This window comes from Psammomys obesus, unplaced genomic scaffold (assembly GCF_907164565.1).
Source record: "Psammomys obesus unplaced genomic scaffold, mPsaObe1.curated_primary_1811, whole genome shotgun sequence".
NCBI classification, from domain to species: domain Eukaryota; kingdom Metazoa; phylum Chordata; class Mammalia; order Rodentia; family Muridae; genus Psammomys; species Psammomys obesus.
The window spans coordinates 49,184,906-49,211,830 of NW_026585895.1; the positions used below are offsets into that span (position 1 = coordinate 49,184,906).

The 26,925-nt window shown below is 52.3% G+C and overlaps 1 protein-coding gene across 1 annotated transcript; it reads right to left on the reverse strand.

The window, feature by feature from the left end:
- Nucleotides 1-12,364: 12,364 nt before the first annotated feature.
- On the reverse strand, nt 12,365-25,996 carry Prdm12 (PR/SET domain 12). The gene is made up of 6 exons (XM_055600676.1): nt 25,577-25,996; nt 24,209-24,216; nt 23,600-23,782; nt 22,059-22,214; nt 14,113-14,224; nt 12,365-12,783 (listed from the first exon to the last, which is right to left on the reverse strand). The coding sequence occupies exons 1-6, from the start codon at nt 25,797-25,799 to the stop codon at nt 12,365-12,367; spliced, it is 1,101 nt and encodes a 366-aa protein (XP_055456651.1). The 5' UTR covers nt 25,800-25,996.
- Between the last annotated feature and the right edge of the window lie 929 nt (nt 25,997-26,925).

Consider the following 26,925-nt stretch of genomic DNA (forward strand, 5'->3'; position numbering starts at 1 on the left):
GAGGATCTCTTAGGTTTGGGCTAGCTACTGGCATCACCCACAGAAATGCGGCTGACCCTGAAGTCCACATCTTTGCTTTGAAGGTGCCCATCTCACTCAGAAATTATGGAAGGTTGTTGCTTAAGTATAAGCAGCTTGGAAAAAAGAGTCAGTGAGGCCACCAGAACCCAACAGGCACACCTCTACTCTGCTCTTGAACCCTGGGAGTGGCCTTCTGCTCTTGTGTGAAGATGAGAAAGCATCCTACTTGTTTTGCTGTAAGGAGGTCCTGGGGCAAGAATATGACAGCTCCTGTTACCATCATAGCAAAGTTCAGCAGTCAGCTGTAAGGACTTATTTAGCCTTGCCTGTAACCTCTGCATGCCCTCTCCTCTAGGTTGTGTTGTTTTATTAGTTTTTAGGACTTGGGTTTGTTTTTTCTGTTGTTGCAAAATAATATACCAAATTTGGTGAAAAAAAGAGAGAGAGAGAGAGAGAGAGTATTGGAGCCCCTAGAACTGGAGTTAGAGATGTTTGTGAGCTGCCATATGGGTGCTGAGAATCGAAACAAGGTTCTCTGAAGTGCAGCCAGTGCTGTCAACAACTGAGCCATGTTCCCAGTCCCAAGTTGAGGATTTTTTAAGACAGGGTCTCATGTCATCTAGGCTGGGCTCAAACTGGCTCTGTCACTCAGGATGTGCTTGAACTCCTGCTCCTCCACCACCTCCCAAGTGCTGGAATTACAGGCGTGAACCACCATGCCAAGCTGTAGGATGAATTTTTACCCAGATATCTCATTTTCATCATCTTAGTTATTTCTGCCCAGGTCTAGAGATTGAGAAACGAACCTTGAGTTTCCCATCCAACTCTAAGCACTATAATCTAATGCTTTGCAGGCTCTAGATTCAGGATCAGGAGGCAGGATTTACAGGAAACAGTGTAGGCAGAAGACAGAGCCTGTGAATACTGTGCCTAGCAGGCCTTGCATTCTACAGTAGAGCTGCCATTGGGTGCTGGTTTGGGTCCTCGCCTTATGACTTTCACTGTGCTTTAGTAAGGACCTCTTCTGGGTGATAAGAGAAGCCAGCCACCCTAAGTGTGTCTGCAGTGAGGCCACGTGTACACGCGACACAAAGATCTTTGCTTCTACTCGGTTATGCTCCGAGTGGGTGCTGCTTAGCAGGGGGTGAAATATATGACAGATGTCTCCTGTGGTTTTGTCTGAACCTCCTGTTTGACAGAGGCATTCCCCCCTTCTCCCACCATTCACTAACCCTCATATGCCCAGCCCTGCAAGCTTTGAAGCTCAAGGCTTGTTTGTCCTTAGTTCTGAGGCAAAGTCTGTGTGGCCATAGCTAGACTAAACTTGCTATGCAGACCAAGCTGGCCTTGAACTCACAGAGATCTAGGTGCCTCTTGCCCCTCAAAGGCTGGGACCTCCCAGAAGCATGTGCCATCATTCCCTACACATTAAATTTCAATCTCACAGAATCAACAGCATGGTTCTCCTCTCAAAGGGGACTTGAAAGGAAACTAAACCTTATGTGGACAGGCCTTACATACTGTGATCAGGAAGTCAAGTAAATCTGGTCCTCTCCCTCCTGAAGACGCATCTGGTCAATCTCCAAAGGGTCAGCATTCTTTATCCTAACCAATGCTCACAACTACATTTATCAAGAAAGTCAACCCTGCCAGGAAGTCAATGACATGAAGTCACAGAGCAACCAGGACCTTTCACTCTTCTCCCTGCCTGAAGGAAGCCAGCCAGAGTCCAGACGTTGAGTCAGCTATGGCCATAAGAGGGCGATGGTGTCCTTTGAGACATCCTAACCTAAGCTGCAAGGCCTCGGGGAGGGTCCCTAGATCAAAACACTGGTCCAGTTTCATCCTTTGGAGAAAGACATTGACTTAATGCTGCTCATCCTCATAGCACTCATAGCACAGAGCCTGTAGCAATGAGATGACATTGTGGATACCTAATTATAGAGAAGGTAACTGAGACCCAGGAAGGACTAGAATTCACATAGCAAAGACAGCCACCTTCATTCCATCTGCGCCAATTTTTCCTCAGAGTCCTCACCGTTAACCAAACATCTTCCAGATGCTCCTTGATCCTGTGCTGTGCCCTCCAGCCCCACCCTGAGTGCTCCATAAGCATGTTACTTGACCCTCTGTTAAGCCACCCCAGAAGACAGAGGTCATGCTGTTTCCAGTAGTTGCCCGAGGCCATGGAGTCTCCAGTACAAACCGAGACCTGGGACTAGAACTCAAGATACCAGATTTCCGCCCAGCTGCTCTCTTTGCTCCACACTTACCCTTTCAGCAGCAAGCAGTGGAATGGGCACCTGGAAACAGCTGCACATCTGGGGTTGGAGCAGGCACCTGGAAGCAACACATCTGTGATTGGGTCTTATTAAACACATGGACTTAAGCTTTGCTTGGTTTTGTCGTTGTTATTGTTTTGTTTTAAAGTATAAAAAGAGCAAGTTGATTTGGGAACTGAGGCTCCTGAGCAAGTTCAGCGAGTTCAGCAAGAACAGATTCAGTCCCTCCACCACGCAGGCTTTGATCCCTCTGGGATCAAAGTCAGGTTGTTGGGCCTCACAGCCAGCATCTCCTCAGCGAAAGTGCAGTGTGAAGTCTGTGACTTCAAAGGCAAATCAGATCTGCTATATTTGGTGTGCTTGTGTTTAGTTTATGTCTTTAGGCACACATTTGTGTGCAGGGACAGATGTACAGAGGTCAGAAGTCGGCATTAGGTGTCGTCTTCTCTTGTTCTCCACCCTCTTTTTTGAGGAAGCGGTAAGGAGATAGACACAGCTCCACATTATCACCTCAGCAGTCTGAGGACCACCTTAATCTTTTAGGAAGCTTGACTTAGGCCAAGCAAGAGTTTGTGGCTTTGACACGGAAAATAAGCTCAGGACTGGCCAGTGTGAAACAGAACTGAAAATTTTATCAAAGACATTTTAATGAAGACTTTAAGCCAAAGGGTTATGTTAGGAGAAAGAGGTGCATGGGCCCCTCAAGGGAGAATATCAAGATTAATTTTCTTAGCATTATCCAGGTATACCATTTTGATGGCTTTCAAGTTACATGTTGAAAGGTTGTTAGGAAAACTCTTTCCCCTTTTTTCCTCTCTTTTGATAAGTAAAATTATAGAAGCCCAGGTGGTGGCAGCCCATGCCTTCAATCCCAGGCACTCAAGAGGCAGGCAGATCTCTGAGTATGAGATCAGCCTGGTCTACTTAGTAAGTTCCAGGACAGTCAGGGCTACACAGAGAAACCCAGTCCTGAAAAACAAAAACAAAAAAAAAAAAAAAATTACAGGGTGGCTCTGAAGATGCCTGGAATGGAACTGTGGTCTGCTTAGCTGGAGCTAGGAGCCTTGGATTGCACAAAGATTCAGAGCACACCCTCGGCATGGTGTTTCTGGTGAGATTCCTAGAAAACTGCAGCCTACAGCTAGGAAGAGAGAAAGGTCTGAAGCAGACGTTACCTATACTGGACTTCTCCCTTCTTTGTTGATAGGAGGCTCCAACCAGAGTCCCAAGACAGGGGTTCCTTTTCCCTCTAAAGTCCCCCTAGTTTCCCTTGCCTCTTTCTCCGCCTCAGTTGAACTTGAAGTTCATCTCTTCAATCAGCTACTTCTACAGCAAGTTGCAGGCACTTGCCACCATGCCCATCGTCTTCCGTGGGTGTGGGGGATCTGAACTCATGTTTGTACAGCAAGCATTTTACCAGCAGCCAACTTTCATATCTCTCTCTCTCTCTCTCTCTCTTTCTCTCTCTCTCTCTCTCTCTCTCTCTCTCTCTCTCTCTCACACACACACACACACACACAGTATACCAACTACACACAACAGCAAGAGAGAGCTTTGAAAAGATCAGATCATGCTTAACACTTCTGGCAACTTCCCTTGACACCAAAAAGCAAATCTGGATGCCTCGTCTTAGCTCCTGCTTGTCTTGTCCTCAGTCCCCTGTATCCTCAGGTGCTCTGGCCTCCCCTTGGTCCCATGAAAGCCACCAATTGCTAGCCCATGATCAGTTTGTTGTGGGCTTTTTCTGCATGGATCTTCCTCTCACAGGGGTGCTTTCTTCTCACTCATGTCTATATGCTCCTGGAGAAGGTGCTACTGACCTCCTCTCCCGGATGATGCCTTCAGTCCTTCTTCGACACTGATCCTGTTTCATTTCTTTCAAAGATTTATTTATTTCTTATAGATACAGTGTTCTGTCTGCATGTACACCTGCATGCCAGAAGAGGGCACCAGATCTCATTATAGATGGCGGTGAGCCACCCTGTGGTTGCTGGGAATTGAACTCAGGACCTCTCAAAGAGCAGCTGGTGCCCTTAACCTCTGAGCCATCTCTCCAGCCCCCGTTTCATTTCTTGACACTGAATTTTCTTGCTTGTGTATTGCAATCTCCCCTAGTCAGAAGCAGACCTTTCCTGAGAATGGTCCAAAACTCAGGACTTTTGGTGGTGGTGGTGGTTTTGTTTGGTATTTGTTTGAAGACAGGGTCTCATGTATTCAAGGCTGGCCTTGAACTTCTGATTGTCCTGCCTCCACCTCCCAACTGCTGGGATTATAGGCATGCATAGCACATCTACTTTGCACAGTGTGGGGATATTAGACAAGCTCTCCACTGGCACACTACATCCCAGCTGCAGGACAAGTGTTCAACTTCTTTGCATGACCCCTTCAGTCCTGGGCCTTTGACTGCCACCGAGACTGCATCTTCACCAATGGCCTCTCCTCGCCTCTCACAGTGCCAAGCCTCAGCTGCTCTCCATGACCCCTTATGCCTTCAAAACCAGTACCACCTTAGTGACTTACACATTGGCAAGCTCAGCTGCCAGCACAAGCTCTGAGAACACAGCTTCTCTATGTTCTCATAAAACGCTTCTCAGAAGATTTCACCTCAGTGACGCTGGTTTCTGTCTCTGTCTCTCTCTCCAATTCAGGGTTTCTCTGTGTAGCCTGGGCTGTCCTGGACTCATTTTGTAGACCAAGCTGACCTCGAACTCACAAAGATCCACCTGCCTCTGCCTCCCCAAGTGCTGGAATTACATGCGTGCACCACTGTGCCCAGCTTGCTGCTCTCTTCTTCATCACAGCTAATTTCTTATCTCTGCAGACCAGCATCAAGTATCCCAGCAAAGCCAACTTTCCCTTTAGTAGTTCTGGTATCTTGTTAACCACAGCTGATTCTTCAGCCTCAACTATCCAGAACCATGGAATCTTAATTCAAAATAGCAGATGACCCGATTAAGTCTTAAACTTCCCCCTCACAAGCCAGGCGTCCACTGAGTCTTAAACTTCCCTCTGAGACCTCACAAGCCAGGCATCCACCTCCGCCCTGCTCTCAGCATTCTCATCTTCCAAGCTCCTACTGCGCTCTCGGTATGCAATGGCTCTTCTAACCCAAAGCTCCAAAGTCCTTCCACAGTCCTCCTCAAAACATGGCCCAGTCAATCACAGCAATACCCCACACCTGGCACCAACTTGTCTTAGTTAGGGTTTCTATCATTTTGATGAAACACCGAGACCAAAGAGCAAGTTGGGAAGGAAAGAGATTAAAGAGTTACACCACCACCACCACCACCTAGCTGTTTCTTTCTTCTTGATAGTTATTTTCATGCCTGCCTGTCTTACAACACTTTCTTAAAACAAATACCGAGGACCCTTAAAACAGCCTTCAGTACATTTTTGTTTGGTTTTTAGACTAAAAAAAAAAAAAAATTATCTATTCATTTCTTGCATTTGAAGTACTCTGCAACGATGGCCTTTGCCTGAGATTCTTTGCCATATTCCTTTACCACTACACAACTGCAACCAACCACTTTATGTGGCTTCCACTCTCAGCCAACTTAACAGAGGCCCAAGCAGCGCCATAGTTTCTTGTTGTCATCAACCTTAATTGATCTGGTGCTCAGCACAAAATTCCCTCGCCAACTTGATCTATGTAGACTCATCGCAGTTGGATGCAAGCCTGCAGATTGGCTTGGCACTTGTCTAAGGCTTTGTGTATGCCACGTGGTAGGACGAGGACAGCCTTTGGCAATGTTGGCATCCATCACACTCCCACAGCAGTGCTCTTTTTGGCTGGATTACAGATGAGGCCAGTGTGTGTGTGTGTGTGTGTGTGTTTCTTTGAGACAGATGGCTATCCTGGAACTCACTCTGTAGACCAGGCTGGCCTCAAACTCAGAAATCTGCCTGCCTCTAGAGTGCTGGGAGTAAAAGCATGCACCATCATTCCCGGCTGAGGCCAAATCTTGAAAGCACTGGAGCCTCTGCTTCCATGCAACTCTGGCAGCAGCGGGGGAAAGCACTAGATACTTGCAGGATGAATAAATACACATATTCACTAGGCAGCCATCAGGTGCTGTAGGGACCACAAAGCTGGGTCCCTTACTCCCCCAGCAATCAGGGTACTGAGATGTTCAGCGATGACAGAGGGAGCAGTAAGGGAAGCCCAGAGAAGCTCCACTGGAAAAAGGTAGCATTTGACTGAGCCTTGAAGTGAAAGAACCATGGACGTGGGATGTTGGGACAAGTGGACAGGTGGGTTCCAAGGGTAAGTGGCCACCAAGAACATCTGAAGAAGTGTGAAAGGAGAAGCAGCAGGAGCTGGAGCCTGGGGCTCTTCGAACCTGTTCTCACCTGCACTCTGGCTTTGCTTTGTGGTCCACCAAAATGACAAGAGAGACTGGATTCATTTTCCAAGCAGAGGTGTGCAGATTTCTATCCAAGGATGCACACTGAAGCACTCTTTCTTTAAAAACACTTGAAACATGGCACATGTATATAGAGGTCAAAGGACTACTACAGCTGGGAGTCCGTTCTCTTCTGCCATCCTGCGCATCCTGGGGATTGAACTTGAGTTGTCAGCTTCCTCACAAGCTCCCTTACCTGCTGAGCCACCTCATTGTCTCCTCCACCCTCCTGTGTCCTAAGTGGGATCATGAACATTTTACAGTCCCAGAGTTCTTCAATTCCTTCCCTTGTTTGTGCTGGACCTGTGCCTGCCTCTCTAGAGGCACACGTCAGAAGTGCCTGTGTGTGACCAAGGCCCAGTCAGGACAGCCCATGCAGCTTCCCCTGCCCTCCTGGAGTACTTGCTTCTGAAGCTCTGAACGAACATGGAAGAGGCCAGACTCCCCTGAGATGGCCATGATGGAAGGAAGCAGTCAGGCATGGCAACTTGCCAGCTATTGTCGGGAACTTTCTCCACCCATGCACAGACGCATGTCCCAGCAGGCCAGCTCCGAGGCGTACTCACAGTATCTGCTCTCCTAGTTCAGGAGATCTGAGGGTAGAATACAGGGAAGGTTTGAAGGAGCAAGTAATTGATGTTCTCTGAGGAATGTACTGGGTTATTGTTGTTGTTGGCAAAAACTACAACCCCACTTACCTAACAAAGGCATCCTTGTATTTACTGAGCACCTACTATGTGCCAGGCACACACTCATGTGCTGTATTTGTTTGTACCTGTGATCTTGTGACATCCTTAGAGCTAAATATCACCCCAAGTTCCGTGAGAGAAGCCTGAGGCACAGAGATGTTAGTTCATTGCCCAGGATCACACAAGAAATGGCTGGGTAGGGTTTCAAAGTCAAACATTTCCCTCTGCCTAGAATCCTCTGTGACAGGGGTTCCCGAGCAAGAAGAAATAAAATACAGGTTATCCTTTGAGTGATTAAAGCTATTCCTAGTGTGTGTGTGATGCCTGAGGCTTGGGCCCTATTGCTATGAAAATAAAAAGAAGAACAGATTTACCTGACATCAGAACTTGGTTCTCCAGAGAGAATTTGCTGTGTCACAGTCATCTCAACACTCAGGAGGCTGGGGCAGAAGGATTGCTTTGTATTTAAAGCCAGCCTGGGCTACATAGTGAATTCAAGACCAGCATAGGATACATAGAAGACCCTGACTCAAAAGCCAGAAAAGAAATAAAGTAATAAAAAGCATTCTGGAAGCCGAGCAAGACAGCTGGAATGAGGATGCCCCCCCCATAGGCTTATATATTTGAATGCTTGGTCCCCCTGTCCTCCCCTCCACACCCCTTGATGGACTGTTTGGGAAGGATTAGGAGGTGTGGTCTTGTTGGAGGATCTGTGTCACTGGGAGTGAGCTTTGAGGTTTCAAAAGCCCACACCAGGCCCAGTGTCCCTCTCTCTGCCTGCTGCCTGTAAATCAGGATGCAAAGCTCTCAGCTTCTGCTCCAGCATCAAGCCTGTCTGTTTTCCACCATGATAATCATAAGCTAACTCTCTACAGCTGTCAGCAAGCCCCCACTTAAATGCTTTCTTTTAGACAGACATGGTGATGGTGGTACATAGCTTTAATCCCAGCACTCTGGAGGTGGAAGCAAACGGATTTCTGTGAGTTTGAAGTCAGCCTTGTCTACACAGTGCATTCCAGGACAGCCAGGGCTACACGGTGAAACTGTCTCAAAAAGACAACAACAATCAAACAAAATGCTTTCTTCTATAAGAGTTGCCATGGTCGTGGTGTCTCTTCACAGCAATAGAACAGTAACTAAAGCACAGAGACAGGTGGGTCTCCATGAGTTCAAGGCCAGTTGGGTCTGTATAGTGAGTCCTAGGCCAGCCAGAGCCACGCACTGAGGCTCTGTCACAAAAATAAACAACACCAACTAGAAATGAAAAATGTTTTCATTCACAGACAACATGGTCATACCCAGAAACTAGCCTAGGGATAACAAGGCACTAGAAAGATTATGTGAGTTGAAGACATAGTGAGTGTGAGCTGAGGCTGTCATGTGAAGGCCCTGGGTCCCTGTGCTGTTGGCCATTGTCTGTAACCTACTCCACCCACCAACAGGCTGTCAACAAGCCAATTGCAAGACACACCCCGCATTTTTGTTCCCATAGTTCAAGAGATGTGAAGTTACAGGGTACAGGAAGGATTCGGAGGGAGAAGGGACAGTGATACTCTCTGGAGCATGGAGGCGGGTAGGGGAGGGTTTAGGAGGGTCAGGATTGTACCAGGAAAACTAGAGGTCACAATCAATACAAATTCAAAGTACACTGTGTCATCATGGGAGGGGAATAAAGCCCTTTGGACTGACTCTTCAATTTGACCAGAATTTCTTGGCCTGACCCCCAAGAGCATGACCTCTCGGGTCAGACACCTGAGCTGAAACCTTGCTTTGCACTTGAATGACACAAGCGCGTGATCTGCTATGTCCATACTTTCATAAGGACATCAAATAAACAGGAAGTGGGGGAGGGAACTCAGCCCATCAGTGTTTGGGGACACTCTCGAAATGCATTTGTTCAAGTGCCCGACCATGGGGCTAGTTTGCAGATATTGCCTCAAAACTTACCTCTGGGGTGGGGGCTGCGCCCTTGGGGTGAGGGGCTACGAGTTCCTGCGGCGTGGGGGGGGCGGCTGCAAGCATAAGAGGTGCAGCTTTTCAGAGCGGGCCTCCACCTGGCGAGCGAACTCCTCAGGATCCCAGTCCGGCATCTGTTTCTCTTGGCACCCTAGGGGCAGTTTTCACATCCCTGCTGAAGCAATCTGCCTATGCACAAGCCTGAGGCAGTCCGGGCTGCAATTGCAGAATATTGCCACCGGGTGGGTTCTGCAGCCCAGCAGAGGCCCCTATATAGGACAAATTAGCTTTTTGCTTAAAGGCTCTACTGATTTCTTGGAACTTTGACGCCAGCAGAAATGCCTTCAGGAAATGAACTTCACTCGTGGGAGACTCAACACTGCACCCACGGACATATGGGGAAAATAGGACTCAGCATAGATGACCTCTGGTCAAGAGAACAAAAGACTGGGCCGGGGGAGTGTGCAGTGGGAAGAGCTCAAAGGCTAATGCGTGGAAGGGAGGGGAGAGCTTAGAAGGGAGGAGCCTGGGGGAAAAGTCACAGGACCTGCAAGCCAACCTCCCAGATGGGCCTCTGTGCCATGTCCCCCAAAATATAAGGGTCTTTGGTCACACACGCCACACCAGAACTTCCATAGAGGGTGTCTGTGAACAAGTGTCAGTTCCCAAGTGCACAGGAACAAGGCTGGGTGAGTGCACACGGGGAGGGGAGGTGTGCCCACGGGTCCAATCTATTCGAAAGGGTGATTCCGGGGCTGGAGAGATGCCTCAGAGGTTAAGAGTACTGCTGCTCTTCTAGAGATTCGGAGTTCAATTCCCAGCAGCCACGAGGTGGCTCACAACCATCTATAATGAGATCCGGTGCCCTCTTCTGATATGCAGGTGGACATGCAGGCAGAACATTGTATACATAATAAATCTAAAAGAAAAAAAAAGAAAAAAAAAAAAGATGATTCCATTATCGCTCACAAAGGCTGAAACACAGGACCCTCCCTGGCCTTCCTGCCCCTTGGTCTTCACTAAGGTAGATTTGATGGTTAGTGATGTCAGCTTGACAGGATCTAGGAGCCTCTGAGCATGCGTATAGGGGTTACCACGATTATGCTGACGGAGGTAGAAGGACTCACCCACGGTGGGTGGCACTGTTCCCTGCTGAGGATCCTGGGTGGGAAAAGGGGCTGATCAACCTTCATTCAGCGCTCTCTTCTTACTGAGGACGTGATCTGAGCAGCTCCTTGAAGCTCCATATGTACTATACCTTCGACCTCCAGCCAACATAAACCTTTTCACCCTTAAGTTGCTCTTGTCAATGCTGTCACAGTACAGGAAAAGAAGTCACTCCATCTGAAAATGAGTGTGGCAGATAACTTGGGAAGTCCAAGACTCCTGGCGATCCTTGGGGCTCATCTCTGCCTCCTTAAACCTCTCCAGGTTGGTCACAAAAACAAACAAACAAACAAACAAACAAACAAAAAATCCTAAGTGAAGTGTAGGTGGGTAATTTGCTCAGGAGGGAACCCTGGCTGCAGCCAGCTAAATGATGAGGATTCTGTCCTGCTCCTTCATGATCCCTACATACTGCACTGTGGCTTCTCTTAGGGACACCAGCTTTTCCTTACAGAGGGTACCGCAGTGAATTTTAGCAGCAGTCAGTGGAACAACCCCTCCAGCCATTTCCACTGTTTTTCCACTTTCCGTGTTTGTAAATGTCCCAGACAAAGGGCATGCACCCGTTCAGGGGCCAAACAATACATCTTCCAAGTAATTTTTATTTTAGAATACAAGAGAAGTACAAATGTATTTACAGTTGTACATATACAATCAAATAATATATATCACAGTTTCGTAAATAGCATCTTAGATAAACATTTACAAAGTTAAAGTGACCGTTTTCTGGGAGTAGAACACACTTTCTTGAAAACTCTATACATTTTATACTTTTTGTTAATATTATTATAGTCTTGTGGGTTTTTTTGTTTTGTTTTGTTTTTAATATTACAAACGCCCTGGTGTGTGGAAGGAGTGTGTGTTGGGGGATTCTGGTAAATGACAAGGTTTGAGATGACACCAGAGGGCGTGTCTCTCACGTGCTCTGACGTTTGAGATGACACGGTCAGAGCAGGGAAAGGCGTGGGCAGGGGCGCGTGGCCGTGTGGTCTCTTGGGTAAGAACCCTGGGCCCCGCGCGCCTCAGATGGGCTTTCTTCGCAGAAAAGCTAACCTCGGCTCCAGACAGCCTGCATGATCGCTCATTCTCTGGTTTGGGTGCTCAGTAGAGTGGGGGTGAAGATGCCTCTCCCTTCCTAAGCTCAAAGGCCGGCAGAACTTTAGAAGGGGCACTGGTCTAACTCCCGCGGTCTATAGATGGGGAAACTGAGGCTCCAAAGGAGACAGGGTCTTGCCTAGGGGCTATGGCGAATGTCCCTTGTGTCCCCACTCTCAATCTGCCCAGCACGCTTCAGAGTGTATTGGCGTCTCGTCCATCACTGGGAGCCAGCCAGGTGCTGGGGAAAGTAGCCTGAAGCAGGGCCTGGGACGAGCAGGTCTCCCTCTCTGTGCTAATCACTCTTCAACGCCAATTGTCAACGTCGTTCCCTCCACTCGCAACACATCAAGACACCATTCCCAGGAGGCAGAGATGAGCACTGCCCGCCCCGGGCCCACCCTGGGCCAAGGAGGTGGCTCTCCCTTCCACTCCCAACTACTAAGCTCTCTTTGGAGATCGTCTGTGTGCCCCCTCCCCCCCCCCGCCCCCGTCATCTGGTAGAAAGATGTCCGGGATGGGGCCGGGCGTGGGGACCTGCTCCCAAGAAGAGGCGACAGCCAGCCACACCAGCCGGGCGGCCTGGGTAAAGAGGACGTCGCCCCTCGGCGCCCTCCCCTGCGAGGCAGATCAGGAGTGAGGTCCGGGTGGCGGCCGCGTCTGCGGCGCGCGGCGCGGGGGTGGGACGGGGAGGTCAGGTCCGCCTCGGAGGCGGCGGGAGGCGCGTGCGCGTGGGGCGCGTGCGCGGCGCTCACAGTACCATGGCGGGCAGGTGATGCGCGGCGGCGGCGGCGGCCGCGGCGGCGGCGGCGAGCGCAGGCGCGTGAGCGTGGGGCGCCGGCAGCGCGGGCGAGTGAGCCTGCAGCGCGGTGCTGGGCGGCCGGTGGCGCGCGCTCTTCTGGTGCGCGCGCAGGCCGGCCAGCTGCGAGTAGGCGCTCTGGCACACCTGGCACTTGTAGGGGCGCTCGCCCGTGTGCAGGCGCACGTGGTTGCGCAGCGTGGACGACTGGCTAAAGCGGCGGTTGCAGAAGCGGCACACGAAGGGCTTGTCCAGCGTGTGGATGCGCATGTGCGAGCGCAGGTTGCTGCGCGAGTTGAAGCCGCGGTGGCAGATGACGCAGCGCATGCGGCCGGCGGTGCCGGTCGCGGAGTCCGCCGGGTGGAAGTCCTCTGGCCGTGCGGGCGGAACGCGGGGCCCACGGAGCGGGCGGGAGGGAGAGAAAGCAGCCCTGTTAGCACCCACGCTGGCTGAGCCCCGTCCCCCGTACTGTACTTCCCGCAGACCTTGGGCCACACAGCCCGGAGGGCGCCGCGATCCGTGGCTGGGGCCTAATTGCAGCAAGTCTCCAACCTGGATCTGACCCCAGGAAACCTAAGCTTTCTCCTCTGAAAAATAGGAGACAGTCCTGGCTTGGTGGCGCACGCCCTTAGTCCCAGCACTTGGGGAGGCAGAAGCAGGCAGATCTCTGTATGTTTCAGGCCAGCCAGGGCTACATATAAAAACCCCGTCTCACAGAGAAAAAAAAAAAAAAAAAAAAAGTGTATGTGTGTGTAGAGCTAAAGGCATTCATTTGCCACCGACACCCACTAGCGTCCTCTGACCCTCACATGCGCTCACATGCCTAGATGCACACAAAGTAAGTAAAGTGTAAAAAGAAAATAAAGTTAAAAAAAGAAAAAAAATTCTTGTAGACCACTAAGGGCTAGCGGGATTTTGCAAGTTCATCAGAAAAACTGTAGTCACTGGAAGATTGGTTTTTTCTGTGCTGAGTGAGCACTTTACTTTATGTGAATGTGAGAAATGCCTGGGTCCTAACAGGCCATCCATAAAGAACAGCAACTATGAGGCCCCTAAAAAGCCCTCTCCTCTATTCACTTCACAAAGATTCACTCATTGTACCTGGAAACTACTATCTGTCCATTTTCTTATTACAAATGGAGGCAGCAGGAGCATTCAAGGAAAACACTAGCCCCTGAGCCTCAGGCTGCGCCTTCTTCCCCTCCACCCACCTTCATATTTTGCGACAGGGTTTCTCTGTGTAGCCCTGGCTGTCCCGGAACTAGCTCTGTAGATCAGGCTGGCCCTACACCAGGACCTGGATAGAGCTGGACACAGAGATGTCCTCACCACTTCTTTACAGCTGAGGAAACTGAGGCACAAAGGCAGTCTAAACAGCTAGAAATCAATTACATGTTTCTGCTGTCCTGCCCAGTTCTCCAGCCATACCTCATCACCCTGTTGGGTTTCCTCGTCTGCCCACAGCAGTCTACCTGGTCTGCTTCATCTGTCTGGTTCAGAAAGCAAGATTGCCTGCCTTTTCGCCGTGCTCAGCCCAAGCTAGCTGCTCTGGGGGAAGAGGCCTTATTTTTGACCATTAGGTCCCATGTGTATAATGCTACCAGAGCTGAAGAAGTATCCTCAGAGGTTAGGAGGCCCCCTGTCCTCTCCCTCCTCCCTCTTTGGATCATTGTCACCAAGACCCCATGGTGAATACCTACCATGCTTGTTTTTCTTCTGTTCCTCCTCCAGTCCCGGCACACCAGGGATGCCCAGGAAGGTGTTGTGGGAGTTTCCATACCACACCAGCAGTTCCTGATCTGGAGGGATCATCTGCAGAAAGAGAGGCAAGGGGAGGTCAGGAGGGTGGCAGCTGCTGGCAGAAGGCAGGGATCTCTGCACATTTCTGCCCACCCAGCCCCGAGAGAGAGAGCCAAAGCTGGAGCTATCTCACTGACCTGTCCCAGGCTGTGTAGATGGTGAAGGCCCCCCAGGATAGTGAAGGTCCCCTTTGTTCGCCACGGGGGGCGGGGGGTGAGAAGGAACCCTGGGATAGGGGAGTAGCTCAGTTGGTAGAATGCTTGCTTAGCATGTGCGAAGGTCTGGACTAGATCCCCAGGTCTGCAGAAATCACTCCTGCTAGTCAGTGCCACCCCAGCACTCAGGAGGTGGAGGCAGGGCCACCAGAAGTTCAAGGTCATTCTTGGCTACATAGAGACCAACCCGGAATGCACAAGACCGAGTCTCAGAAAGAAGGGGAAAGCCAGCCACACGAGCATACACACACAGAGCATATATCCAAAGAGAAACCACATGGGACTCCACCCAGAAGTGTCTGGAACTACCTCAGAGTACTGGTCAGGGAGCGAGTCTTCCCTTCCAAGGTGGCACATGCCTGTAATCCCAGCACTTGGGGAGGTTTGAGGTTTGTCTGGCCTACAAAATGAGTCCAGGACAGCCAAGACTACACAGAAAAACTCTGTCTTGAAAAAAAAAAAAAAAAAAAAAAGAAGGGGAAAAAATCTCACAAACAGAAGTAACAGAAGATGAAAACCTAGAAAAAAAATTTTCCTTTTATATCTATATCCAGAGGAATTAGAGTCAGTCAGTCAGCCTTCAGGGCCGTAAGGCTGAGCCAGATGTTTCTAAGGAGTGTGAGCTGTGGGGTGCCCTGTGCCTACACCCTGCCTGAAAATGTTCCAGAAACAGCTCTCATCCCAAGCGCCCACGGGCAGCACTGAGTCACACGGCACAGGGCTCTCTCCACAGGACTTCATGTACCACGTGGCAGCTGCTAAAAAAGACACCTTGGGATTGACAAAAACCTCCACCTCTGGAAATACCAAAACAGCCTTAACCAAAACGTTTCCCTGTGTCCTAGGTCCCTCATCGAGAAGCCCCAGAGCCTCTGACCAGCCTTGGCTGCACTCCGTGATCACAGCTGTTGATCAAGAGAGTTTGGCAGGGACAATCCAGGGGAGCTAAAAAGCCTGCTCTCTGGACCCCAGCCAGGTAGGACACACAGGAGAGAGAAAAGCCCATCTCTCTCTTGAGGCCACTGCTCCTGGAGGTCACTGTGTGGGGTGCCCAGAGAAACTGATACAGTGCCTGACAACGGCTATCTTCTTTCTCGGTGGGGTTCTCTTTTAGCTGAAGCACAGGAGATCCTATGAGATTGCGGAGATAGCTCAGATAGTAAGTTTTTGCTTTGTAAGCATAAGGTCATGAGGTTGAGCCCCGGAGCCCACATGAAGAAACAAGGTGTACGCTTGTAATCCCACTGCAGACACAGAGCCCTGGAGTTCGCTGGCCAGCAGTCCAGACTGATTGCCAGGCCCTAAGCCAGTGAGAAAGCCTGTCTCAAAGAACAAGGTTTCCGAGCAACAGCACCTGAGACTGATGTCTGGTCTCCACACGTGTGCACACACATATGTACATTCATACCCCACACGAGCATACACACACAGAGCATATATCCAAAGAGAAATCACATGGGACTCCACCCAGAAGTGTCTGGAACTACCTCAGAGTGCTAGTCAAGGAGGGAGTCTTCCCTTCCATGCAAGCCTGAGAGCCTCGGGTCCACCCACCCTGCGGGGAGCCCAGAGGACACCTCCTTCCCAAGACCATCCACCAGGCTCTGAAAGGAGATTGAGCTGAGAGGGGCCCAAGGAAAGGAACTGCTCCCCTCCTGAGACTCAGCCTGAGGTCGCCGTGTCCCTTCACAACAGCCCGTAGCCTTTGGCATCGCAGCAGACTAGGAGCGTGCATGTGTTCGTGTGTGCCTGTGGCCAGTTCCACTGGGGAGGTTAAATATGGAAAACAAGCACAATTTGTAAACACAAGCAAAATGAGACAGCTTGGAACCTGGCTGGCTCCAGAGCTAGAGGCCTCTGGCCTCTCCCTCGCAGTCATGGTCACTGGGCTTTCACCCGAGAGACCAGAGGATCAGAGCTGGAGGCCTCTCCTTAAAGAGGAGGAGAGAAGAAAAGGCTCTGTGACTCCTCAAAGAAGATGATGGAGTCCAAGTATTCTAAGATATCGATCAATGGGTTTTTTGTTTGTCTGTTTGTTTGTTTTAAAGCTATGGATTGGGAAAGAGCCTCTATAAGATGGATTTCGTGTCACCAGTCCCTGTGTGACCTCAGAAGTCGGGAAGCGTGTCTGCTGGAGCAGCCTGTAGGCCTCCTGCTACGGAGGTCTACCCGCCCACCCCACTGCTGAGCACGCATGGGGGATGGGACTCAGGCTCTGCGCCTGCCAAGCGAGTCATTTTGTCACACTCGGTTATTGCACTTGTGAAAACAGAACAGCCCCTATTTCACAGGCCTCCCTGATAGATGTCAGATCGCGGGCGCAAGCACAAAGCTCTCTGAACTGAGAAGGTACAGAATTGCTGCTCTTTCCTCCCGAGAAACAGGCAATGGCCTGGGCACTTTGAATCACTGCGGTAAAGCTGAGGGCCACGGTCAGAGTAGAGGTCCATGGTGACCCGGCCTTTGCCTTCTATGCCACTAAGCACAGGCTTGAGACCGAGGCATTCCTCAGTGGGTAGAATGCTTTCTAGAGTGTCTGAAGCCCTGGGTCTTGTCCTCAGCCCCATGTAAGCCAGATGTGGTGTGGCACCACCATAATCCCAGCACTGAGGAGTTAGAAGCAGGAGAAAGTTCAAGGTCATCTCTACCTAAATATGGAGAGCTACATGAGTTCGTGTGTCTCAAAAGTAAGTAAGTAGGGCCTGGAATGTGATTCAGCAATCAAAAGTACTGGCTGCTCTTCCAGAGGACCTGGGTCAAATCCCAGCTCCCACAAGACGGTGGCACACAGTCATCCGTGACTTCAGTTCCAGGTGATCCGACACCCTCTTCTGGTATCTGGGGACTGCAGACACATACAAGACGCAGCTACAGACGATGCATGCAAAGTAGGCATACACATGATAAAATGCAGATTTTTAAAATGTAATAAATAAACACTAAAATTCTTTTATCCAACTTAAATTAAACTTCATGGACATAAAGGTATAACTGTGCCACAGGGTAAATAATGGACCGTTTCTCTCTCTTCTGCCCTGGAGGCCCAGCTGTTGCCTATGCCTCTCTCGGTGTGTTTTTCAAGAAGAAAAATAAAAGGTAATTTTGAGAATTTGAAATAATGCTGATTTAGGCTTTAAGAGATCAATATGAAGAGACAATGTTACTTCTAGTTTTACACAATCTACTTTAAAAATGAGTGTGCATCACTTCTACACATACACAACAGCGGCAACAATCATAAGGCTTCTCAAGAAAGGAAGCCTAGTAAATAGAATGTGCTGGAATTGGCAATCAAAAATCCCTAGACGGCTAAAGGCTCTGAGCAGCAGGAGAGGCCCATGTCACCTTCACAGAGAAACGGGGACCACTTCAGAGTCTGGCGCCCCTACCGAACGCCACTTACTGAACACTAAAATTAATTTTATTCAACTTAAACATTAAAGCTCCTGGGGGTAGCGGTGTAACTAACTGTGCCACAGAGTAATGGGGAGCTTCTCCTCTCCTGCTCCAGATGCTCAGCTGTTGGGGGTGCTCTCTGGGTGTGTCCTGCACCCACCAAAAGCCTGCGTCGGAGCCCAAAAGACTCTGCAACTTGCACCCTCTTCTCTGAGATCCTGGACATACTGTCCAGAGACCAGCTCAAGGCATTCAACAGCCACAGTCCCTGGCAGGCCGCTCACAGGCACTACTCCTACTGAGGTTAGCTGGTCCAGGCTAGGCTCTGTGCTAGGACTGGGAGCCTGAGTCAGCCGGTCATTCATGTTTCTGGGAACAGGAGATTGGATTGGGACATAACCATGGATCAAGCAATCCCCAAAGGAACTTATCCCCATTTCGTAAGATCCACTCTGTCAAACCGAGGGAAATAGCACTGCCTGGCTCCTGCTGGCAAGCCTCATGACCTCTGCCTAGTTTTTAACCTTCTCACCAGCCTTAACTTGAGTCCTGCCCCATTTCAATGACAGAAGGGCAATGACAGGCTTTCAGGTTTGCTTTCCTAATACAAATTCATGACACCCCATTGACCATGCTCCAGGGAGGCCCTGACACCTGCCCTTCCCGGGGTGACACAGAAGCATCTCTGTGTCATCTGGATGATCATCAGTTTCCATTGTGCACAGATGTCCTGACACGCCAATTAATAGAACTCCAACAAGAAGATGCTGGCCAGGGAGGCCACACAGCCCGGCCGTGCACACTCTAGCTCTGCAGCAGATGGACTGCGGTTCAAATCACAGCTCAGAATCTCTTCAAACCTTGAACCTTCATTTCTTCATCATTAAAATGGGGACAGGGATCAGCATTACTGGGCCTATTCAGCACGGATAAGGTCCTGCGTTCAATTCGTGGTACCACGAAAAAATAAAAAATGAAAAAGAAAGAAAGGAAGGAAGAAAGAAGCCCTGGGCTCAGTCTGCGCTACAAAACCACAGAGTTGCTAAGGCCCTTGAAAACATTGTGTAATGTCGGCACAGGAGAGATGCTCTAGGTAGCATCATTAATGGTGCTGATCATTAATGATGGTAATCATCAGAGCCACTACTGAGCAAGGTCAAAAGGAAAATGGTGCTTATTCTCAGAGCTGAGTAAGGAGGTGATGCTCTAAGAAAAACAAAAGGCTCAGCTGCCCTGAAACAAGAGAAAACGAGAAAGCCACATTTCAGGGCAACCATTTGCCAAGCAATACAATGAAACAAAAATGGGGAAGACTGAGGATTTTCTTCCCATTGTAAACCCCTCCAAACAGTGACAACAGATTCCCCAAGCTTTCTCTTGTGATGGTTTCTTGGGCAAATCACTTGCTTCCTGAATGAGCCAGTTTTGTTTTCCTGGAAGAGGTGGACACCCCATCAGACACATTTATTCATTCAATATTTAGTGTCCCCTGACTGTGTGCTGGGTGCTTTCTAGAAATGCCCTGTGAGGCACCTGAGGCAGGGCTGGGTGTCCAGGTGGAAGTCAAGCCAGAAGGTTGCGACCCCTTCCCCCCCCACACACCTGGGAGGCAGAATTTGTAGCAGGACCCTAGGGCTGGCCTGAGCTTCCAAACCCACTCACCTCTGTCTCCATTTAGAGTTGCGTGATTTTGTATTTGTGGAAATGTCCTAGAGTGGCAACAGTGTATTCTTCCTGCTGAAGAGAGCCATTTCCCCCCTGTTTTGGCAAGTAACGGGTTACCGGGTTACCGTTATGAAATATAAATAGTGCTGTGAGTGGCAGGAAGACCAAGTAAACAGATCATGGCAAAGGTCCTTCTTCTCCGCTAACAGCACACACAGAGAACAAACAGCTGATTATTCAAGACTTCCCAGGAGCTGCCTGGGCGAGCACAAATATGTCTGGTCACATCGGAACGTGTAAGTGCAATTCTGACATTGTTTTTAAAAATAAAAATAATTTGAAAGAAATGCTGGTATGAAAAAAAAAATGCGCCTGACTTCATTTGTGAAAAGTAATTTGGGGCTGTGTATGGGGGTGAACGCCTTTGATTCCAGCACTCTGGAGGCTGAACCATGCAAATCACTGTGGGTTCCGGGCCAGCCAGGGCTAGGTGAGTTCCGGGCTGGCCAGGCTCACTGTGCAGCCCCAGGCTGGCCTGGAGCTCACTAGGTAGACCTTTGCCATGACCTGCTTACTTGGTCTTCCTGCCACTCACAAGCTCTTTTTATATTTCATAACGGTAACCCGTTACTTGCCAAAACACGGGAGAAATGGCTCTCTTCAGCAGAAAGAATGCACTGTTGCTACTCTAGGATATTTCCACAAATACAAAATCAAGCAATTCTAAATGGAGACAGAGGTGAGACCCTGTCTCAAATTTAAAAAAAATAAAAATATAAAAAATACTAGACAAAAGAAAGCAAAGTAATTTGCAAATGCTTGTGTTTCCTTATCTGTCACGTAAACAGCCCCTTCTTAGCAGGATGGTTCATTCTAAACACTGCAATCCCATGTGAGAGGTGTGTGTATGATACACCATACATGTAATAATGTGTGTGCTACATAGATGTGTGTACATGGCCTGTTCTTTCATAAACTTAAATTTCTGATAAACGCAGATGAACTTTTCCTCCCTGGAAATAGTCTTTTCCCTTCTTGCCCATGAGATTCAGGCCACCTGACACAGGTGTTCTTGGCCAGTCTCCTGTTTCTGTGTGTGTGTGTGTGTGTGTGTGTGTGTATGTATGTATGTGTGTGTGTGCATATGTGTTTGTGTATATATATAAGTGTGTTTGCATGTGTCTCTGGGTGTGTGAATATGTGTGTGTGTGTAAGAGAGTCAGAGGGGATGTACTTTGCTATGGGGGGGGGTTCAACTGTATCAAAAGCCAATTCTAGGAGGTGGCTGTCAGTTGGAGGATCACAGGCATCATGCTGGTCCTGCCTGAGCTACACCAATACTCTTCACCCCTTAGCATTTCTGAAGTCCCGTGGCAGACCTGCCTGTCTTTCCTTACTCCCTACGCCCTGATCTCCCTGGGGTTGACCCAGGCCCTGGCCACACAAGGATGAGGTAAAGGCTCTATTCTACTACTACCCCTGTCAGAGGCTAAGGGTCTGGTCGTTCCAGAGCAATAAGACTCCCGTCCCAGAAGTTAGCAGGCAGAGACACCCAGAAGAGGCCAGACGTCAGGCTCAGAGTCATTGCCAGTAACTGGAGTGTAGCTAGAAAGGAAGTTCTCCTCTGACCTTGAAGAGCAACCAAGCCCAGGGCCGTTCCCCCATGGAGGGACTTCCAAAACAAGCTAACAAAAGGGCAAGATCCAGAAAAATGTGGTGGGTCACCCTGCTACCCGACACAGAATTAGACAATTTCCCACATCCAGGGCAAGACACAGCCAAGTTGCACGGCAAGGGACTCTGTTCAAAGAACCAACCGTGCTGATGCGCCCCGCCTCGGGAATCATTGCCCAGCGGCCCCTCCCTCACTACCTTCCCTGATGCTTTCTGCCTCTGCCAGGCATCTCCCATCCTCAGGACTGCCTCCTTTCCCTTCTCAGACCCTGAGCCTGGTTTCACTTTTGTCCACTTTAGAAGACTCCCACACACCATGCCCCGAGCCTTTCCCCAGCTAACACTCCCCAGCAGAGATGGTTGAGAGCTTTTGGCACTCAAGAAATGGCAGGTTTTATGTCCAGGAGCTGTGGATAAACTCAAGATCCTCCTCTCGAAGTTGTGTGAGGTCAGTCCATGGGACTCAGTGATCTAACTAACACCGTGATCTACCGCTGAGACAGACTACTGAGCCACACGCCACCAGCCCCAGAATAAGAGATGACAAGCAGCTAAACCATGTGGACACTCGGCCTTTATTATCCTCAAGCACAGCCCCAGCCAGCTTCCACCTGATCTGCCTCCCGAACCCCTGCATTCTCTCCTCTATGTCTGATACATTCACCCCAGCATCAACTTGTAGGCCTCACCCTCTCCCAGCTGTTTCAGCAAGTTTCCCACAGAGGGCATACTCTTGGCAGTCATGGTACATGAGCCTCAGCCCTCCACCCGGGCAGAGCCAGTCGGGCCAGCGCTAATGTCCTTCTGTCTTCCTTGTGTCACAGGACACACTGCTTTTTCGAAATCCTCGCCAATGCATGCCCCCATCCGTCCCTGTGTAACAGTACATGGCTTACCTCAATGGCCTTGTAGAAGATGCTGGTGCCTATTTGTACCACCTCCAGGTTCTGCTCCTGCTCATTCCGGGCACACTTGATGTAGGTCATCCAGCTTCGGTGATCTTCCTGGCTGGCATCAATGAAGTAGCGTACTGTGCCATCCTCGTTGAATACCTAGGCACAAGTGGAGCAGTGATGGGTTGAGGCAGGACTGGGCCATACAAATAGGTGTGACTCAGGCCCGACCCTTCTGTAAACATTCTCCTTTCTCCCAACAGCTCTGGGAAGTGGATAAAGCTGTTGTCATCTTCCAGCCCAGGTTAGGGGCACAGTAACTTGTCTGTTTGAGGGAAGGGGTAAACAGGGAGTCAGTCTTCAGGGACCCATGGGCTCACTGTGACTGGGCCCTCCCACTCCCAGAAGAAAAGGGTCTCCAAGAGATCTCTAAGCAGGTAACTTGCTCTTTGCTACCTGTCCTTGAAGGTACAGCGGTTCACTGCAGAGCACTGGGAAGTACGGAGCCTCAGAAAGGGATGCAGGAGCTTGGGAGGCAAGACTAGCTCTCTGGGGTCCCTCGGCCTGGCTTAAGCCCCTCTGTGAAACTTCTAAGGGTCCCTAGAGGTCAAGCCACACCCTAGCTTCCTGACTGGACAACAGCTGGAAGACACCCCCTAGGCCCAGGTGTCCAGGGGAGGGAGAAGGCAAGGTCTGGGGTCATCCCTCTGCTCTCTTCATCCAGTGCCTGTGAACAGCTGAAACAGCTGCACGGTATCACACTGGGCCCCTGCCAGGTGGGGCTGCGGGTCGGCATGCGATCTAGAAGAAGGTGTGCCATCTGGCCACTGTGGGTGTGCAGGTCTGTCAGGGAAGAGCGAGGGAGGACCGGCTCTGTCCTAAGGGGGGGGGGAGTGTCTCACTGGCATCCCTGTTGGAGGTGGGCTAGAGTCAAAAGGCCAGGGATGGAAGCCTTTCGGATGCCCATTTCTTGTGCAAAATGAGAGTAATAGCTGTGAGGGCTGAGGAGATGAGCTCACTGTGTGCAGCCTGGGGAATCAGACTGCTGACTCAACACCAGGTCAGCTGTGGTTATTCTGGATGCCATCAGGCCTGGGATTGTCAAAAACCACCCATCTTCCCCTCTCCTCCATTCCAGCCAGGCTTCCCTACAGGCCAGCCCCAGAGACCCATTCTTGCTGCCTCTTAGGCCAGCATGAGGGTAGAGACAGCATCTTCCCCGGCGAGTTCACCAGAGCCCCTCTGGATCCCGTGAAGTAAGGCCAACAGCCCTGTTTGGGAGGCTCAGGAAGCAGATATTTCCCAAAGCCCGCAAAAGGGAAGGCTGCATTGGGGGAGAAAGCGCCAGGCCGAGAGGGTCTTACCCCAGAGAGTGTTCAAAGGGAAAGCAGCCTTCACAGCTCCCAGGGAGACCCGAAGCTCCTCTCCTCGGCAGGGGCCAGACAGGGCTCCTTTCTGACACCAGTGGCGACAAACCGCCCCCTCCTTCCGCAGAGGCTCAGCCCACCTGCCAGCCCGCACCCCTTCCCGAAGCTCCGGCCTACCTCCCACATCAGGTTGTTGTTCTTGCAGATATCCACGTGCTCCGGGGCGATGACGCGGCCCGTGAAGGGCCCCATCTCAGTGCCTGCCTTGATCCACGTCTTGGAGAAGATGCCCAGGCCCTCGCCGGGGATGGAACTCTGGGCGATGATCACCTCCGCCGGCAGCACCAGGCTGGACAGTTTCTGAACCCCGGGGGGGGGGGGGGGGGTGTTAGAGGAACCCGGTCACCTCCGGAGGCCCTGCCCGTCGCACCCAGGGCTCGCTCCCGCCCCGCGGCGCCCGCGAGGACAGGCCGCCCCAGCCCCGGAGCATCTCGCCGGCGGTGCGCTGTCGGCCCGCGGGCGGGAGAGGTTCCGCCTCAGGCTGTAACCCAGGACCCCTCTGCGCCCCCTGAAAAGCAAGCGGTGCGTTCTGGTTCGTTTCTTTTTCTTGGGGGCAGAGAGTTCCTGAGGACCGAACCCAGCCCCTTGCGCGTGAAGCTATCTATCTGCCGCCGCCCCCGAGCCATGCCATCAGCCCCTGAGGCTCGTTTCTAAAAGTCGCTCCACAAATTCTCCGAACACCCAGGGCCCCCGCTGCCTTCCGTCCAGGCAAAACTCCAGGACCACCGAAACCTCTTTGTGTTTCCAGACAGGGAAACTGAGGCCGGGTCTGGCGAAGAGGTAAACGTCCAAGCGGGGACTCTTCGCTCGGTCTTCGGCGGGAGGCTCACCGCGCGGGTCCCCCGCACGGACGCGGTCAGCACTGGGGACAGATCCCCAGCTCGGAAGCCGGGACCCGCTTCTGCGCCCTGAGCTCCGGCTTCCCCGTCCGTCCCCGGGATGCGCGCTCGGGGTCGCTCGCTCCTCCCCAGCGCCAGAGGGTCGGGGAGGGCCGCACCCGGATCGGGCGAGCTCCGAAGCCACCTCGATGGGCGAGGGAGAACCAGCGGGCCCCCCCCCGGCCCCCGGGAGACCCCCGGCGGGCCCCCGCAGCAGGGGTGAGGGCGGCGAGGCGCGCAGGGGCGGCCTCCGTGTCCTACAAGGTTCCCCTCTAAGCTACCTGGGAAAGTAGCCGGCTCGCCGGCCGCCTGAAAGGGGGGGTTAAACGGTGTCCGTGGCGGAGCGGCCCGGCAATTTGTCACGCTGTTAAAGTGATCGCATTCACCCGGCTCCATTCGAAAGAGATTGCTAATTCTAAATTCATTAGCCCTGGAAGAAAGCTGTAGCAGTAAATTGTATCTCAATGCGGAGGGGACTTGTTTAAAAGGGGCCGAGGAATTCCCCTTACAAAAAGGGAGGATTAGATGGTTGACATAGCGTGAATGGAAATGGAATTAGTGTTCACGGTAAATTAAGAGAGGAACAGCAGTCTTAAAGGGGAAGGGGGGCGACGCTCGGGGCCGCCAGCGCCGGGCGCAGATATTGTTTGCGGGGTGACGAATGAGGAAAAAGAACTTGAGACATCTTAAAGAAAAGAAACTTTCCTCGCTCTCTTTCTCTCCCTCGCTCTCCGCGGCTTTTTCTCTCCGGCCTGCCCGCCCTCCGCCCCTTGCCCGGCCCCGGGCCGTCTTTTAAAGTTTTTTTTGGGGGGGTTTGAAGTGGGAACTTTCGCGGGTCAAGCCCAAGTTAACCAAATGAATTTAAAACCCGTTCTTTCTCAGTCAACTGCTATTACACGCCCTGGAAGGCTTTTAACGCCGGGGAAACCGCCAGCCCCGGGCCGGAGGGTGGGGCGGGGAGCGGAGAGGCAGGGGAGCCTGGGCTGAGCGAGGTAGGCCTCGCGGGTGGCTGGGATTCGATCCCGGAGCGCCCCGCAGCCCCGGAGGCCTCTGCTCCGCTAAGGGGCGACGGTGCAGCCCCCAAGCTGGGCTGCGCTGCGCAGGGAGGAGCGCCCTGCCCGGGCGCAGCGGCCCGGGACCCAGCGTTTCCCGGCCAGCCTGGAAACGGGGCGCGGCCGGGCAGAGCCGCGGACGCTGCCCCGACGGCGCCACTCACCTCCCGAGAAGGACTGCGCCAGCACCTCGGCCGTGAAGGCGGTCTTCGGGCTGGCGTGGTGACCCTTGTCCTCCAGCAGCTGCTCGCCCAGCACGTTGCGCCAGCGGCCGTAGAGAAAGCTGTGCAGGATGTCGGAGGTGATAACCTCCGCCAGCGCCAGCCCCGGGGCCTTCAGCCCTGTTTTGAGCACCAGGGCCTCAGCCGGGAGCACGGAGCCCATCATGGGCGGCCAGGGGCTCGGCGCCGGCGCCGCCGCGGGAGGAAGACCCGGTGGACTTGGGAGAGGTGGTCGACGAAGAGGGAGCGCGGGAGCGAGGCTGAGGGGCACAGGGCGAGGGAGAAAGAGGAGGAGGAGGAGGAGGAGGAAGAGGAGCAAGGGGAGGATGCACCGGGGAGCGCGTGGCCGGGAGGAAAGCGAACGGAGCCGGAGACACGCAGAAGGTGCGGAGACGGCCAGGAGAGGGCTGGAAGTCCGCGGGTGGAAACGGGGGCAGGTACGCGGGGGGGGGGGGGGGGGGAGGGAGGTGGCAGGCGGGTGGCTGCGGAGAAACACGGCCCGAGGGCTCCCGGCTCCCCGCTCGCCTTCCGCGCACTCAGCCAGGACCGTCCTCCCCTTGGCGAAATCTCGGCTCCTTTATAGGAGCCGCAGTGACCCTCCTAATTGGTTATTAATGACCCCCTGACGTCGAAGGACAGACTGGTACCCGGCCAGGCTCGAAGGAGCCTTCACCGACAGCGCGAGGGGCGGGGGCAGTTGGCGGACGGCTCAGAATAGTCCCCCCCCCTCCGCTCCTCCCTCCCCTCCGCTCCTTCCTCCTCCTCCCCCTCCTCCCCCTCTCCCCGTGGGAAGCTCCGGGCAGGGAGGGGGGCGCAGCCCGCGGCCGAGGGAGGAGGGGTTGAGCAGGGGAGGCTGCTTAGCCAGCGAGGTTCGCCCTTACTCCGGGGACGAGGCTGGGCGAGAGGGGACGCGTGACTGCTCGCCCCGCGGCTCCCCGCGCCCACCTGGCCCCGGCTCCGCGGGCCGCTCCCCGAGCTGCCGCCACCGTCGCTCTCCTTGGCCAAGCCCGCTTCCCGGGCCGGCCCCCACCTCCCCATCGCCCCCAGCCTCCCTGCGCCCTTAGGGGGCTTCGCGCCCTAGGGTCCCAGCAAGCCGGAGCCCGCCCGCGGCTTCTGCCCGGGTGATGAGATCTCTTGCCCGGGTGACGAGATCTCTCGCGCTGGCAGCGCTCTTCGCTTCACACGGGGCTGTCCACCAGCTCCGCTCCCTGCGCAGAGGCAGCGCCAAACTTCCGCCGGCGCGGAGGGCCGCGCGGCCAGAGCCACCCGCGTCGCCCTGGAGGCTGCATCCC

Bases quoted from the DNA above. Each gene is read 5' to 3' on its own strand.
- Prdm12 (XM_055600676.1), bottom strand. From the start codon at position 25,799: ATGATGGGCTCCGTGCTCCCGGCTGAGGCCCTGGTGCTCAAAACAGGG. The intron at 22,215-23,599 runs GTAGGCCGGAGC...ACTTGTGCCTAG, and splicing joins ACAACAACCTGATGTGGGAG to GTATTCAACGAGGATGGCAC. The intron at 12,784-14,112 runs GTAGGTATTCAC...CCGCACGGCCAG, and splicing joins ACAGAAGAAAAACAAGCATG to AGGACTTCCACCCGGCGGAC.